The 17,643-nt window shown below is 33.5% G+C and overlaps 1 protein-coding gene across 2 annotated transcripts in view; it reads left to right on the forward strand.

Annotated features, from left to right (window-relative positions):
- The first annotated feature begins 4,359 nt into the window (after nt 1-4,359).
- Nucleotides 4,360-17,643, forward strand: part of LOC132719720 (structural maintenance of chromosomes protein 6-like) — a 57,536-nt gene continuing 44,252 nt past the window's right edge. For both annotated transcript variants that reach the window (XM_060703569.1, XM_060703570.1), the window contains exons 1-8: nt 4,360-4,478; nt 9,457-9,608; nt 11,938-12,052; nt 12,461-12,566; nt 12,956-13,092; nt 14,388-14,530; nt 16,244-16,345; nt 17,017-17,154. In XM_060703569.1, coding sequence (XP_060559552.1) covers nt 9,471-9,608; nt 11,938-12,052; nt 12,461-12,566; nt 12,956-13,092; nt 14,388-14,530; nt 16,244-16,345; nt 17,017-17,154 — 879 coding nt within the window. In that variant the 5' untranslated portion in view covers nt 4,360-4,478; nt 9,457-9,470. The remainder of the gene's footprint in view (nt 4,479-9,456; nt 9,609-11,937; nt 12,053-12,460; nt 12,567-12,955; nt 13,093-14,387; nt 14,531-16,243; nt 16,346-17,016; nt 17,155-17,643) is intronic.

The following is a 17,643-nucleotide window of genomic DNA, read 5'->3' on the forward strand; positions in this document are numbered from 1 at the left end:
GAATTCTGTATAATCTAACATGTAAAAGTGACAAAAAAACGATATAAGACGCATACAAACAGAATGTTTTAAGTTTACCTAAAACAAACAAATAAATTAAATTCAAGTGTATATAGCTTTATATCGGAGGCCCTCGACTTTTTTCACATATAAACTGTCCTCAAATTAACAAACATTAAACTTTGGTGCACTTTAAAATTGCTTACCTTCTCTCAAAACTTATCTCAGCACAGTTTTGTTTAAATATAATAAAGGAGTTTTGAAAAAAAAATATTTTGACACAATAAATATCAAGATTTAAACCGCAATGTAAATATCTTTTGGACAAAGGATAGTGTTATAAACATAACATTCATCTTATTGGAGACATTGTGATTTGTTGTCAGACTTACATGGTTTTATCTTGTTGTATATATTATGTATTGTTGCCACACTTACATGGTTTTATCTTTTGTAGATATTGGGTTTTGTTGCCAGACATACGTGATTGATTTTATCTTGTTGCAGATATTGTGTTTTGTTGCTAGACTTGCAAAATTTTATGTTGTTGCAGAAAATTGTGTTTTGTTGCCAGACTTACATGGTTTTATCTTGTTGCAGATATTGTGTTTTGTTGCCGGGTTTTCATTGTTTATTCTTGTTGCAGATATTGTGTTTTGGTGCCAGACTTATATGGTTTTATCTTGTTGCAGATATTGTGTTTTGTTGCCGGGTTTTCATTGTTTATTCTTGTTGCAGATATTGTGTTTTGGTGCCAGACTTATATGGTTTTATCTTGTTGCAGATATTGTGTTTGTTGCCGGATTTTCATTGTTTATTCTTGTAGATATTCTGTTTTGTAGCCAGACTTACGTGACATCTTGTTGTAGGGATTGTTTTTGTTTTATTTGTTTTATCTTGTTTCAAATATTGTGTTTTGTTGCTAGGTTTTCATTCTTTATTCTTGTTGATCTTGTGTTTTGTTGCCACACTTACAAAGTTTTATGTTGTTCGAGTTATTGCGTTTTGTTGCTGGACCTATATTGTTTCGTCTTGTTGGTGATATTGTGTTTTGTTGTCAGACTTATATGGTTTCACCTTTTTCGCGATATTGTGTGTTGTTGCCAGGTTTTTATTGTTTCGTTTTGTTGGAGATATACGATCAGACCTTCATTGTTTTATGTTGCTCAAGATATTGTGATTGTTGCCAAACCTATATTGTTTCATCTTGTTTGAAATATTGTGTTTTATCTCCAGGCTTACATTGTTTCCTCTAAACGTTGTAAAAGACTGGCTACGGAAGAAATTCGTGTGCTAAAGTTATTATGAAAACGTCAAACAATCTTGACTGAACTACACATTATCATTCAAAAGTACCAACGTATTAATAGCTATATAAATGACATACAAGAGACACAGAGAACTAATTAAATATTACATACAAACGGTAGTCAAAATATATATGAGTGCTCCTTCGTACACTAGTATAAAATAAATATAATCAATTGTGATGTCTGTTAACAGGTCAAGTTTTAGAAATAGCATTATTAATGTATAACATGAGCAAATCAATTATTTAAAGAGCCATTTAAAGCAATTCAACGATGCATATAATACATTCGTGAATTAAATATGTGTCACAATTACTCTTAATTACATAAAAAAAATTACATTAATTATTGCACAACGTTACAAATGGTTATGTGAAGAATTGTGCACATTCTCAATGAAAAGTTATAGTACTGCGCTTGATATTCACAACAAGTGAAATATTATCTTTGAAAGTACTTTGCAAATCGACAATTGTTTAATTTCAAACTTGAGACAGAGTTTTTAATACTTGTCAAAACCTTATCGAAGGAGGCAATAAGTTCAAAAATGTTATACGGTGTGCCAAAAAAATAAATCACATGCAAATAAGTAAATTATTGTGTAATCTTAATTCATTTTATTATTATCCGTGCGACTATAATGCCTGGACATTTTGGGAAAAAAATAAATAACACATATGGATTCGTGAGTAACTGTAAAAAATATCATCCCTCATAAAAAATACTGTTATACACGGCGTAATTTCCTCGGGTTGATATTTTTACTGTTACCCACAAACCCATGTGTTATTTATATATTAATTTATTCGCTTAACATATTCTAATACAACCCCACTAAAACACGTGCTTAGAGTGGGAAATGATGATGTAAAAATTCTCCCCGTACATTTAATCATGATGTTATATTTTCGATCCTTGTAGATCGTTCAGCACGACATTATTGTTGTGTAAACATGTTATGTGGTATTTTTAGTTCCTTCTATATGGCCTTTTCAACTTGGGTGGTTCCAGTATTCCTATTTGAATTCTGTATAATCACCCTTAGGATATGTTGCCTGCTTTTTAGATTTGTCGTTTGGCGTCTTGTCTGTGATATGCAGGCTTCATAATCTCATATTCCCTTCCAAAATTCCATTTTATTTAGTTTCGCCCATTGTTTTCTCGTTTAGGACACACGCTTTCTTTTACTTGGGGACCACACGCCGCTTTTCATGAAATGGCACTACTGTGTCACATTGTAGGTTCCATGTTAACCGCCGTATGAACACATCTGTGGATTTTTCTATGTTCAAATTTTCATTTTTTCCGTATTTAAAATTTAATTCTGCTTAAGCCGGTGATAGGGTGGTGTGGACAGTGGGCGAGCTTGCAAGATTTTCAATTTTGCGTGGTGGACTTTCTTTAGGGATTCTGTTTTTCTCTATTTTGCATTTTTCAAATACTATATGTAGTCCATGTTCTTGACTGGTCTCCTTTTTTATCTATTTACTCTCCGGATCGAACCAGGCCTGCATGTGTTTATTTATTTGTTATAATTATAATATAATATAGAAGAAAAGAAGAAATGTTGTTGTTGTTTTTTGTTGTTGCTTTTTGTTGTTGTTTTTTTTGTTGGAATTATTAATTTGGGCTGCAAATTCTTACATTCATAAATTAAAACAGCCTGGTTAACAAGACTTTGACCTATTAAAAATATTTACACGCAATCACGGCGGACGTTGCGTTGAACTTATTATTAATGTAGATCTAATATATGCAAGTAAAACATTATTTTTGATTACTCTACTTTAAGTGTTTAGTTGCAAAAATATCATAAAAATCCTATGAATTAATGAGACATAGAGCGGGGTTTATTGTATTATTTACAATAACTTGTATAAGAATTACCTCCCTTTCTAACAAAATATACGAAAATTGAAACAGTACGGTTTAGCATATATGAACTGGGAACCAGTAATAATTCTGCATTGAGGCTACGCGGTACTACTGTGTAAATCGCAAAACAAAAACAAGCAACAGCCGTAGAAAGTAAAAGATGCATATAATCAAAATAGCTCATAAAATTTGAATTGTATAGGCTTGCAGTAAATGATATAGTGATTCTGATTCTAGACGCACGATGAGTACTATAAAGTGTAGTCAAGTTAATGAGACTATCAGTGGAGGTAAATACTATATATAAATAGACGTACGTGTTACTTTTTCAAAAGTTGGAAGTTATTTTACAGTGAAAGATTGATATACATGACTGTTTACCTATTTATTTATATAGTCACATGTAACACAATAACAGATCATGTTACAGCTAAATGAGTCCAAATAAACATAACTGCTCAATACATGTACATGTTGAAAAGGGCTGACTTTGTCATCAATGTGTTGATAGTGTTCTTATACAGTTTATAAAATTCTTATATAGAGTATATTCAAGTTTTTTGTTTTTGTTTTTTGTATAAATACAGTATTTATTTTCATCGAGTGGTATGAAAATAAATATTTCATGAGTGGTGGTAGCCACGAGTAAAATATGATAATTTTCATACCACAAGATGAAAGTAAATCCTGTATGTGTGGGAAAACTTGAATTTTGTGTTTATTATATACATTTTCTATTATCTGACATCAGAATTTGAATGACTTTCCGTCAAATTTTGCATATTAGCTGTATATCGCAGCAAGTAGACCGGCAAACACCAGTGAAAATACGGAAAATATGTTTCACAGCAGTGAAAAATAAAACTTTTACAGTGAAAATACGGAAAATGAAAATACGTTTTTATTTCATCAATATTTCTCAATATTTCATTTATAATTAAGAAGAGTCTATATAATAAATTAAATTCTTATACAGACTTGAAAACGATTTCTTAAGATAAAACTGAGTATCCGTGAATAATCTTATTATCAGTTTTTGATAAACAAATTGATACACACGTATTTCAGCAATTCATTTTACATTAACAGAATTTTTATATAAGTATCTTTTTCCTTCATGCCACATTAATATCCGAAGTTTGACGGAAAGAGCCGAGAAGATGCGATTGTTCACAGTATGGTCTAGATATCTAGAGCCTGAAACAAGCAAAGCCCTACGGCAGAAGATCAAGGCGCGAACATTGCCTGAAATTAGGAAAAACAAAACAATATGAACTATAGATGATAGTCAAAGTAATTAATATTTTAAGTGTACATAACATTTTTTTGGAAACGATCATATATAATACCAGTGGCCATTTAGATCAAATTTTTCTTTCTCCGTTTGCCCGAAGGGAGGTAACTCGTAGAGTCACAGTACCTGTGCTCGACCAGCCCAGTGCTCGGCCAATACTTCTATTTGTGTACGATTTATGCATAAAAGTGGAAAAACCCCGGGAATTTGTTTGTGTTTTTGTACCTGACCTGTAACCTCTACACCATGTACAAGTACTCCAACTTTGGTAGAAGATTGGCCATTTTGCAGACAATATTTAACAGTACAAAAAAACATTTCTATAATAAAAGTAGCAGTAAAAACTATTTAAAACACTGAAATAATGGTAATTTAGGGCAAATATGGACAATACTTTGTTTAATTGCCTTTACTCTTATGATTCCAATTGATTTCCATAGGAAAGGTGTTCAAAAATTATCAAAACCCTGCTTTCCATAAAAGGCAGTGGCTATGAACATGTAAACAAATATGGCAGCTGTACGGAAAGAAATCGGAACACACCACTAAAAGCATAGACCATTTGTATTTTACAACAATTATCACACTTAACTATGTTTGCAGAGTGATTTTAGTAAAAGAAATATGAGAATTAGTAATTTCAAACACCCCAGTTTATGTAAATTCCAAAACTCTTATAAACACTTTATTTGTCAATGTATAGCATTTCCTTTGTATCATATTTGCTCTCATATTTTCATCTATAGACACTGAAACATAAATGTTTCAAAATATTTTTGAAATAGAATTGTTGAAAATAAAAAGTCAGATCTGTTTTTAAAAAATAAAAGTTCTGATAGAGATAAAACCACCTGGTCGAGCACTGGTTTGGTTGTCTGAAAAATATAGTGGTTTTATACCCTATATACAACTCCGTGGTAAATTGTATCCTAATCTGTGTTATTAAAACAATTTAGCTTATTGTGAGTTTGAAAGGTCCAGCTTTGTAACAAAAATAAGTTTCCCAGCAAACTTTTTGTTCTGAAAGAGTTTTTATGTGATTTTGTGAAAAACTGGTTGAGCACTGGTACGATGACTCTATCCATTTTTTTAGTTTCGGTCTATTGAAAACGGCTAAAAGCCTATGGTATACTGAATTCATAATTTCATGACTCGTATACCGAGATGTGCTTACATTTTGAACTAGTCTGTATAATAGATAGAAGTAGTAATGTGTCTAACGATATCTAGTCGAAACGTCCTCTAGTCAAAACGTCCCCACGGCCCACATCAATAAATTTGTATCAGTTTATTTGATTGCTCTTGTACGGTAGAGATAGGTGTAAATCTAATAAAGAAGTTAATCTTTTGTAATTATTATTTCAATAAAGTAACCTTAATTGTGATGGCATCATGCAATGCCGGACCCTGCAATGCTACACACACAAAACCATGCACTGGCCTCTTGTGCTTTTGGGGACGGAATAAATTTGGCTAGGTGCACAGTGTATACTAGGGCCTCATATTTCTGTGGTACCCATATTTCCAAGGTATAAGGCATAAACAGTCTCAAGTGCCTCAGACTTCATGCACCTGCCAGGAGTTTTACTTTAGTTTCCCTTTCTAATTGTATTTTATAATTGAAATGTAACACATAGGATGGTCCCCTATGGTACCATTGCTCTTATATTATTTCCAGTAAATTTTACAAATAACACTATAACACTCGCGAGAGGGGTTGGCAGTACTCAGAGATAGATAGATAGATAATTTGTATTTGCTATTTTTATTAAACTGTGTTTAACTTTCGCATCTTAACTTAAAAACACACATGTCATTCAAAGAATAACTCGATGATTTAAATTAGAAACATCTACTGTCAGTCAGCCATGTTTTGAATAGGAGCTTAAACGGAGAGCACTATGATACCGTGGTATGTAAATTGATGGCCCTTTTTGGCTTCAGTAGTTTTTTTTCAACACAATATGACATCGGTGTCAGCAGACGACCTTTTCTTTTCAGAAAATATCAATAATCTGTTTAACTGGTAAATATGGGGTAAAGTGAAGAAGTATTTTCAACACACGCGATCAGCTTTGGATTTTCAATGGCAGAAATCTATTTGCAATGAAAATATTTCCAACAATTTCTACCCAAATTAAAAAAAGCAACACTTCTACTTTCACTTTTAAATGGTGGAAACAGTTGTTTGGAGGCATTCAGTGTGTAAAGAAACACATTTTCTGATTTCAACGGAATGGGCAAGGACACGCCGGTACCTGCAGGGAATACTATACAACTGAGAAAACTTATTATTTTATTCTGATTAAGAGTAAAGTAAATTATTTCACCATTTTACTTTTAGTCTTTATACCTTTTAAGACAACTGTTTTTGTTAAACAACCATTGAGATATTTGATAAATGCCATAGAGAAAATCCCCACTTTCAGACAAGGCAAGGCTAGGTTTTGCTTTTAAAACTGTTAAAATGTAATTTCCTTGGAAATATGTCATATCTCCAAGGAAATTACATAATATGAACACAACTTTACTCAGACTAGTTTATTTAAGGTCGCCGCCGGAAAGCACATATGGGCGACAGTACATTCAAGTCTGGCCATCCTAGAGCGTCCTGCCAAGATTTTTTCGTCGTTTTTTTTCCAGCTTTATTGGTGGAGGAAAATCCTAGGTGTCCCTCCGGGCATTATTTCAGACACGAGCGGGCACCTGGGTAGAACCACCGACCTTCCGTAAGCCAGCTGGATGGCTTCCTCACATGAAAGATTTCGACCCGAGTGAGGATCTAACCCATAGCGGTGAGGGACCTGTGATCTCAAGTCAGCGACCTTAACCACTCGACCACGGAGGCCCCTAATTTTAAAGAATTTAATTCTTCTAACTTTTGTTGTCTGTGTTAAACAGTTAAGTACCACGGAAATATGAGGCACCAGTATGCCTGTATACACACTGTAGAGGCTAGCCGTAGCCGTACAGCACATTAAAAGTACTATTTTTTGTCCAATAGGATTGCAGTTTTTCAAATGAATCATGCTAGAACTTTTGGCTAGCATTATAGAGTTGTCATTGATGGACAATTTTGTATTGATATATTGAGAGACAAATATTGACGATATTTCGATATATTGACTTTAACAGTAGATACAATGAAAAACCTTTAAATGTGTGTTATAAATTGGGATCATGGTGTTATGCATGCTTATATTAGACTACAAATACTACAAACTAACAGAAAGTTTCTTTTCCTGTTATTTCTGTCACTGACATTTGAAAACAGAGTTTAAAGTTCAATTTAGCCTTGAAAACTGAAAAAAAAGTGACTTCTCTTATTAGGCAACATTGAGAGGTATATATTTACTAACAGAAATAACAAAATTTTAGCTTGTATCGATATTTGAAAGTGTGTATATTGATATTGTATCAGATGATAAATATTGATGATATATCAATATCGCGATATACAATGACAGCCCTATAGCATTATGGGCTTGTAAGGCTAGCCACTTCCTTTTTAGAAATGTGAATGTTGGACATTCATAAATATATATGTATATCCTCCCTTACAATGACAGACATTAGAGCCTTTGTACCCAATCTAATTTTTGTGCCTGTCCATGCTTAATTTTTTTATGCACTTCCACATTTTGTCAAAACTACCCATTGCAAATGATCAGTTTAGCCAATAAGATTTAGGTCAATCTTTCTTGTTGATAGAAGGCTCCAAATATGCAAATTAGCACATGTTTGGGTTACTGAAATGCTGTGCCTGCTGAGAGTACATAAACAAAAACATGGTCAAGTTCACTGCAGTAGGACTCCACCCATGGTTGTTGGATTGAGAGGCAGACACCTGAACCATTATGTCACAGCTCCCTTCTGCTGAACTTCTGTCTCACTACAATTTTCATTTTCGACATATAGGGATCACTTTTCCGTCGTCTGTCTGTCCGTCACAAAACTTGTCCGGACTACTCCTCATAAATTACTGGTGCAATTTCATCCAAACTTTACAGGAATGATCAGTACCAAGTATAGTTGTGCATATTGTCAGCATTTCCGGTTTAATGATTTTTGTCAGAGTTATGGCCCTTTAATAATTTTTATTTTTAAAGTTTGTCCGGACTACTTCTCTTATACCACTAATGCAATTTCAATGAAACTTTACAGGATTGATCTGTAGCTCAAGTCCTTGCGCATATTGCACGGGTTTTCCGGTTGAATGATTTTTGGCCGAGTTATGGCCCTTTGATAAAAAGGTGTTTTTTTCTGTGTGTTGCCATATACACAAAAACTTGTCCAGACTACTCCTCATAAACTACTGGTGAAATTTCATTCAAACTTTACAGGAATGATCAGTACCAAGTCTAGTTGTGCATATTGTCAGCATTTTCCGGTTCAATGATATTTGTCAGAGTTATGGCCCTTTAATAATTTTTATTTTTAAAGTTTATCCAGACTACTTTTCTTATACCACTTATGCAATTTCAATGAAACTTTACAGGATTGATCTGTAGCTCAAGTCCTTGCGCTTATTGCACAGGTTTTCTGGTTGAATGATTTTTGGCCGAGTTATGGTCCTTTGATAAAAAGGTGTTTTTTTCTGTGTGTTGCCAGATACACAAAAGATTGTCCAGACTACTCCTCATAAGCTACTGGTGCAATTTTATCCAAACTTTACAGGAATGATCTGTACCAAGTCTAGTTGTGCACTGTCTGTCCCAACATGAAATTGTCCATCATGAGGCGACACATGTGATCACTGATCGCTCTTGTTATTTCATTGTTTTCACCTTGTTAAAAAATGAAGATTTTAGGAGAAATGGTATAACTTACAAATCCACTATTCATTCAAGTTTTATTTACCCAAAATGAAGTGCATGTGTTTGTAATGATTGAGATAAGTTAAGTTGTCTGGTAAATGTATTTCTGTATATAATGTTAGAATCAATTTCATTAAAATTAATTACAAATTTATTACAGGATAGCTCAGCAGGATGAAGAGAAAGAACAGACAAACCACTGACAATGATAGTCAGCCACCTGTGGCTAAAGTTGCCAGGCAGGAATCAGACCCTGAAGATGACGAGGAGCTCATGGATATGTCACAAAGACCTGACTGTCCCTCAGACCCTGTACGTATTTTTGATACATTAGGTTCTGTTATGGCAGATGCAATTTGTATAATGTATACCTGTCTTTAAAGTTTTGAGTATAGTACGCTTAAATAAAGTCATGTTTTTCAAAAACAATTAAGTATGGGCTTGTTTTTGATGCTATGTGGAATGTAATTTAATTTCAGACAAATATAAGACAGTGTGTTGAATACAAGTCATCTGTAAGCATATTATTAGACAGGAGGCCAGATATTTCAGTTTTAATTGGCTTGATAAATATGCCTGATGTAGAGGAAAATCAAACATGCTTTATAGAATTAATTTGTAGAAGTGTTATTTTATTGCCAAGTATAGTCAAAAGTTTCATTTCTCTTTTAAATTGGTTCATTGTATATAATTTACCCGCCTTTTAATAGAAATTCCTTCTTCAGAAAATTAAAAAATCATACAATTGAAAAAAGAAGTCATAAATTGTGTATGCTGAGTAATGATAAACTACGTTGTTTTTAGCTCACCTGTCACAAAGTGACAGGGTGAGCTTTTGTGATCGCTTTTCGTCCGGCGTCCGTCCGTAAACTTTTGCTTCAAATGACATCTCCTCATAAACCACTAAGCCAATTTCATCCAAACTTCACAGGAATGTTCCTTTGGTGGTCACCTTTAAAAATTGTTCAAAGAATTTAATTCCATGCAGAACTCTGGTTGCCATGGCAACCGAAAGAAAAAACTATAAATATCTTCTTTTAAAGAACCCAAAGAGCTAGAGCTTAGATATTTGGCATGAAACATCTTCTAATGAGTGTCTACCAAGTTTGTTCAAATAAAAGCCCTGGGGTCAAAATTGGCCCCGCCCCAGGGGGTCATTGATTTTCCCTATATGCATATAGTAAAAACTTAAAAAATCTTCTTTTAAAGAACCCAAAGAGCTAGAGCTTAGATATTTGGCATGAAACATCTTCTAATGAGTGTCTACCAAGTTTGTTCAAATAAAAGCCCTGGGGTCAAAATTGGCCCCGCCCCAGGGGGTCATTGATTTTCCCTATATGCATAAAGTAAAAACTTAAAAAATCTTCTTTTAAAGAACCCAAAGAGCTAGAGCTAAGATATTTAGCATGAAACATCTAGTGAGTGTCTACCAAGTTTGTTCAAATAAAAGCCCTGGGGTCAAAATTGGCCCAGCACTAGGGGGAACATTGATTTTCCCTAAATGCATATAGTAAAAACTTAAAAAATCTTCTTTTAAAGAACTCAAAGAGCTAGAGCTAAGATATTTAGCATGAAACATGTTCTTGTGAGTGTCCACCAAGTTTGTTCAAATAAAAGCCCTGGGGTCAAAATTGGCCCAGCACCAGGGGGGTCATTGATTTTCCCTATATGCATATAGTAAAAACTTAAAAAATCTTCTTTTAAAGAACTCAAAGAGCTAGAGCTAAGATATTTAGCATTAAACATGTTCTAATGGGTGTCTACTAAGTTTGTTCAAATAAAAGCCCTGGGGTCAAAATTCCAGGGGGGGTCATTGATTTTCCTTATATGTGAATAGCAAAAACTTAAAAAACCTTCTTTGAAAAAATCCCAAATAGCTAGAGTTTAGATATTAAGTATGAAACATCTTCTAGTGAGTGTCTACAAAGTTTGTTCAAATTAAAGCCCTGGGGTCAAAATTGGCCCCGCCCCGGGGGTCATTGATTTCCTTTTATGTGTATAGCAAAAACTTAAAAAATCTTCTTTGAAAAAACCCAAATAGCTAGAGTTTAGATATTAAGCATGAAACATCTTCTAATAAGTGTCTACAAAGTTTGTTCAAATAAAAGCCCTTGGGTCAAAACTGGCCCCGCCCCAGGGGTGTCATTGTTTTTAACTATATGTGTATAGTAAATACTTAAAAAATCTTCTTTTAAAAAACCCAATGAATGAGCTAGAGCTTAGATGTTTAGCATGAAACATCTTCTTATGGGACCCAGGGTGTCTACCAAGTTTGTTCAAATAAAAGCCCTTGGGTTAAAATTAACTCTGCCGGTGGGGGGGGGGGGGAGAAGGTGATTGTTTTTCCTTATATGTGTATAGCAAAAACTTAACATCATGAAACATCTTCTAATGGGTGTCTTAATTCCAAGTTTGTTCAAATAAAAGCCCTGGGGTTTAAACTGGCCCCGCTTCGGGGGCCTATATACAGGTGAGCGACTTGTTATTGCTTAATATTGTGCTTGTATAATGCAGATATTAAAACATCACTGCATTTTTATCTATATTCATTTATGAAACAAGATTTAAATTCATTCCATTTATATAAATGTAACATAGTGTTGTTAAATTAAGATTTATTTGGCACCTTTATATTTTGTAGAAAGAGGCAGAGGTTGGAATTATTGAAAAAATCTCACTGAAGAATTTCATGTGTCATAATCGACTAGATATTCCATTCGGGCCAAACATCAATTTTATTGTTGGAAATAATGGAAGTAAGTAAAAGAATTTTAACCCTTACCCTTTAACCTTCTTGTAGGAACCATATTGGTTAGCCTATGTCAGATCCAGGCCAGTCTGTAATATAATCTTCTTCTAAAATGTTAATTTAAATGCAATAAGAGTAGAAAGCGAATGAAAATGACTGTATGAACCTGTATTATAATGTGCTTTTGCATTTTTTAACTCCAAGTTGCTTGTATAGGTTGAAAGTTGATTATTTATTTCTCTTGTTTGTTATTTATTATTGAGGCGATAAAGATTTGTCAACTCAACTCATTTATTCAGGATATAGGCCACTTGCTCTTGACACAAATGTACAATACAAAAAACAACAATTAATTTCATTTTTAATTTTCATGACAAGTTCATGGCTATATTTATTCTATGTACTTATATATCAGGTGGTAAAAGTGCTGTCATCACTGCCCTGGTTGTTGGACTTGGTGGCAAGGCTGCTGTTACAAACAGAGGCTCAAAACTGAAAAGTTTTGTAAAAGATGGAAAACAGTGAGTGTCATATTTTTTATCAAAGTTGAAACAAGTGCGTGACTGATTGTTTTAAAATAAGGGATATAATCAGGGAAATGGTTTAATCTGTATGTTGATATTGATTAATATTTCTTTCACGTAATTTAAATGCTGAGAAAGGTAACATCTGTTTTGAACGAGTAACATCTAAAGAAACAAGATTGTTTGAATGACTGAAATAATGCACAGAGTGGTACCTGTCGCCTCCCTTCACCAGTACAGTAGGAAAGTCGTCATATAACCTTTTACAGTATTTGTGTTACTTTTAATCATAACAGAAAAAAGGTGACGAAATATGTTTAAAAAAACAAGTCCAAGCTTTTGATAAATTTATAGTCTACAGTATGAATCATATATCATCTTTTCAGAGTTGCCGAGGTGGAGATCAGGTTGCGTAATAGAGGAGTGGATGCTTTCCGTCCTGATTTGTATGGAAACACCATCAGTGTTCATAGAAAGTTCAATGCTGATGGGAGCACCCAATATAAACTTGCTTCCGAGAATGGTAATATGTTGATAATATCTTTAGAAAAATCATCATAATATCTTTTGCAAATTCATGGATAATATTTTTCAAGTTTATCACCCAAACCAGAGAATATTCATGTGAATCTTCACACACAACTTTTGGGCATAATTGTTGGTCACTGACATAGATCCATATCTCTAGTATATATATATATATATATATATATATATATACACAGTCGACTCCGGTTATAATGAACTCAATGGGACATTAAAATATCGTTAATTACATCCAAAGTTTGCTAAAAAGCGAAGTTACAGTAGCAACAACTTGCTGACTTGTTTGGATGGGGAAATTTGCCGTAAAAAAGTCATACTTTTCACTGGTTACCTGTGTAACCGGTATTATACTGCAGCAGTTATTTAATGCGGGGCATTTTATTGAACAATATATTATGTACATGGTACATGTATTTATACATGTTGTACTTGTCTATAAAGTATTCTTTTGCTTTTTGTTTATTATCGTTTGGTTAATATTGCAAACAAAACAGTTTGTTATTTGGTAATTATCGGGTATTTGCAGCAATCAACTGAGGGTGCTAAATACATTTTCTCCGTAACAAGTAGGAAATAATGTTGTGAGAACATTTTATAAAGATCTTTATTCCCTGAAGCTATAATTTATCTGTGCATTCATTCGATTGTATAATTATCAGACAGCGTTATTCATGTACTGATCCTAGTCGAGCGCGTCACGATATTTCAATTATAACAGTTTGTTATAACCGAGGAAATTTACATGTTTTCCGTCATTTGGGACTTGAAGAAATGGTTCGTTATAGGCAAAAATTCATTATAAGCGAGTACATATTAAGCGATGTTATTTAATATGAAATAAAGAAGGAATCTGTCGGGGATGTCAGATTTAGTTCGCTATTAACGATAATTCATTATAAGCCAGTTCGTTACAAGTGGAGTTGACTGTAATTTTGTTTTTCTTACTGAATTATATTTTTATGTAAAGAAAATTGCAAGGAGCGTCTAAGGCTGAGTGGTTAAGTTTGTTGACTTCTAACTACTTGCCTCTCAGTGCTGTGGGTTCAAATCTCGCCAGGGACTTTGAATTCTTTCATGTGAGGAAGCTATTCAGTTAGCTTATGAAACAAACGTCTGCGGTTCTACTCAGGTACCAGTTCATGCCTAAAATAATGCATGGACTAGCACCTGAGGTCTTCCTCTACCAATAAAGCTGGAAAATCATCATATGATCTTTACTGTGTTTGTGTGATGTTAAACCCAACCAAAATAAAAAAATTTTAATAATTGTAGGTAAAGTGATATCAACGAAGAAGGATGATCTGTCCAGGATACTGGATCAGTTTAACATACAAGTAGATAATCCAGTGGCAGTGTTAAATCAGGATACATCCAGAAACTTCCTCAATAGTAAAAGTCCTCAAGATAAATATAAGGTATGACTTAGCATTTCTTGAGGTGCTTGTGAATCAAAGTTAAGCAGCTAAGCATATGAAATAAATTCAGTTTAGAAACCATGTATGTGTATATTTATCTAAAAGCCTATGAAAAGATTATTTACACTCAACATGTATTTTAATAAGAGGACTACCATGAGCTAACACAGCTCTTGGTCCAAATCCTTTCCATTTGAATGGATAAATTATGTACATGTATATATCTTGAGTAAAAAAAAAATGTTTTAACCAAAGATAATTTTGATTTAGAACCATATTCTACAAAATGAATGCTTTTATATACAACCTTTATATACTGTGAAAGTGATTAAAGCCAAAACATTTACCTTTACAACATTTTGGGTAACTTACAATAATATTTGGAAAAATAGTAAAGGATACACTTACAATGTATTTTCGTGATTGCACATCTTTCCTATTTGTAGCGTTTCTCAGACATAATGTGAAGCGCTGATGATAATTTTTTGTTTATTAGTCCCCTACCGGTTTACCGGAGGGGACTTTAGGTTTACCCTCCGTCCGTCTGTCTGTCTGTCTGTCCGTCTGTCCGTCCGTCAGTCCGTCCGTCCACAAAACTGGATCCCGCGATAACGCAAAAAGTACTGAAAATATTTTTATGAAACTTGATATATGGATAGATGGCAGTATGGAGATTATGCACGTCTTTTTCTTTTCTTCCTATGTTGAAAATTCTGGTTGCTATGGCAACAAATAGACTGAAAATATGGCAAATTTTACACATAACCTGGATCCCGCGATAACGCAAAAAGTACTGAAAATATTTTTATGAAACTTGATATATGGATAGATGGCAGTATGGAGATTATGCACATTTTTTTCTTTTCTTCCTATGTTGAAAATTCTGGTTGCTATGGCAACAAATAGACTGAAAATATGGCAAATTTTACACATAACCTGGATCCAGTGATAACACAAAAAGTACTGAAAATATGTTTATGAAACTTGACATATGGGTAGATGGCAGTATGGAAATTATGCACATCCTTTTCTTATCTTCCTATGTTGAAAATTCTGGTTGCTATGGTAACAAATAGACTGAATTTCAAGATTTCGGATTCTAGTTTTTAAGTTTTTTCACTATAAGTTCTTTATTTCTAAAGGTATTTTCTTCAAACTTTAAATATAAGTTGCTTGTCATCAACCACATCATATGTGACAAGGTTTACAACTCTAGCACAAAATTTATCAGAATTATCTCCCTTGAACTTAAAATTTTCAGGAAAAAAAACCTTGTTTTTTTTTAATAACTTCTTTTTTTGAATGTATCTACTTCAAACTTCATATAAATGTTTCTTATTATCACTCAACATTTGTGAGTGTTCAATGCTCTAGCAAGACTATTTCCAGAATTATGCCCCTTTTGAACTTAGACTTTTTTTTTGAGAAATTGGTAATTTTTACTCCAACTTCTTCAATCATGATAGGATTTTAAAAATGTTATATTTTGATAACAGGGATGTTTAAAAAATAACTTTAGAGTGTCCTTCAGTCTGTCTGTCTGTACATAAAAACTGTTTCCTGTGATTACTTTTAAATAACTTTTTTAACAAATTTACTTAAAATAGGAACATAAGTGAATGGCCAATGGCCCTTCAGAATGTTGCTTGGGCTCTTACCGGTAGGGGACTTATGGATTGCTTGCAATACTATGATAATTGCTTGTTTTTTCAGTTTTTTCTGAAGGCAACACAACTAGAGCAGATAAAGGAGGACTATAATACTGCCTCCGATCGTAAAGAATTAACTAAAGAGATTATTGCTAAAAAAATGGAAGTAAGATTCTTTATTGCTAAATTCAGTATGTTATTTATGCTGACACTACTTGACTACATTTTGTGTTTTGGTGGTAATTTTTTTTTCTTCTTTACTTTCAATATTCCTACGGAAATTTATATTAAGGCTGAAATGATATCTTCAATTTCTGATATGATGCTTATTGCAATACAAGGTTCATGATAGAATATTTATTATGGAAAATATCAGCAAAAATAAAACAACAGAGTGACTGATACTAACTTTATTATACTTTGTCACTTTCCAGGTTACATACCTTAAATCTGTTACTGATAATAACAGATAAATGCTCACTGAAAACTAGAAAATACATGTATGTTTGACAGAAATGTACACTTATGGAAAGTTCTGATAATAAAATGTTGTTTGACAATTGATTCCCTTCACTGTTGTGGGTTCAAATCCCACAAGAGGCTTGGATTCTTTCATGTGAGGAAGCTATCCAGCAAGCTAATGGAAAGTCAGTGATTCTACTAAGGTGCATATTTGTCCCTGAAATAATGCAGGAAGAAAGAGGCACCTTAGGTCTTCCTCCACCAATAAAGCTGGAAAGTCACCACATTACCTATACAGTATTGATTCAACATAAAACCTAAACATAAAAAAAAACCAGAACATTTATGAATTATATGTGTATTTCATATGTTCAGACATTGCCAAAGCTTGAGAAAGAAGTACTGGAATGTGAACAGAGATACAAATCACTGACGGCTATCAAAGAATTGGAGGTTAAGACTAAAAAGTTGAGGGAGGAAATGGCCTGGTCATTTGTTATAGAAAAAGAAAAGGTAAACATACTAATTATGTTTTCTTCTATTGAATTTAATGGTTTTACAAAAAACTTTGCATGGTGATAACAAAGATATGAGAGGAACTGCAATGGCAAAGAACCATAACTCTCTACCCTGCTTCTTTTTATAAATTATCTCCCTTACGTGAATACTGTTGTTCTGGTATAGCTTCTAAACTGTGAATAATATTTCAATGAATCTTCAAACATTTATAAAGACTAGTGAGAGGAGGTGCAGTGTTGAAGAACCATTACTCTACATGACTTAGTTTTTGTGTCGCCTTGAAAAGGTGACATATAGGGGTTACTTTTGTCGGCGGTGTCGGCGGCGGCGGCGTCTGTGTCGTTGTCGGCGTCCCCTAAAGCTTGTCCGGAGCATAACTCAGTCACTATAAGTCTGATTGACTTCAAACTTGGTATGCATGCTTCTTTCAATAACCCGAAGTGCAGTGCACAAGGACCGGTACTCTGCAGTTCTTATTTTTGG

Source organism: Ruditapes philippinarum, unplaced genomic scaffold (assembly GCF_026571515.1).
Source record: "Ruditapes philippinarum isolate M1 unplaced genomic scaffold, ASM2657151v2 ctg2458_1_1_1_1, whole genome shotgun sequence".
In the NCBI taxonomy this organism is placed as follows: domain Eukaryota; kingdom Metazoa; phylum Mollusca; class Bivalvia; order Venerida; family Veneridae; genus Ruditapes; species Ruditapes philippinarum.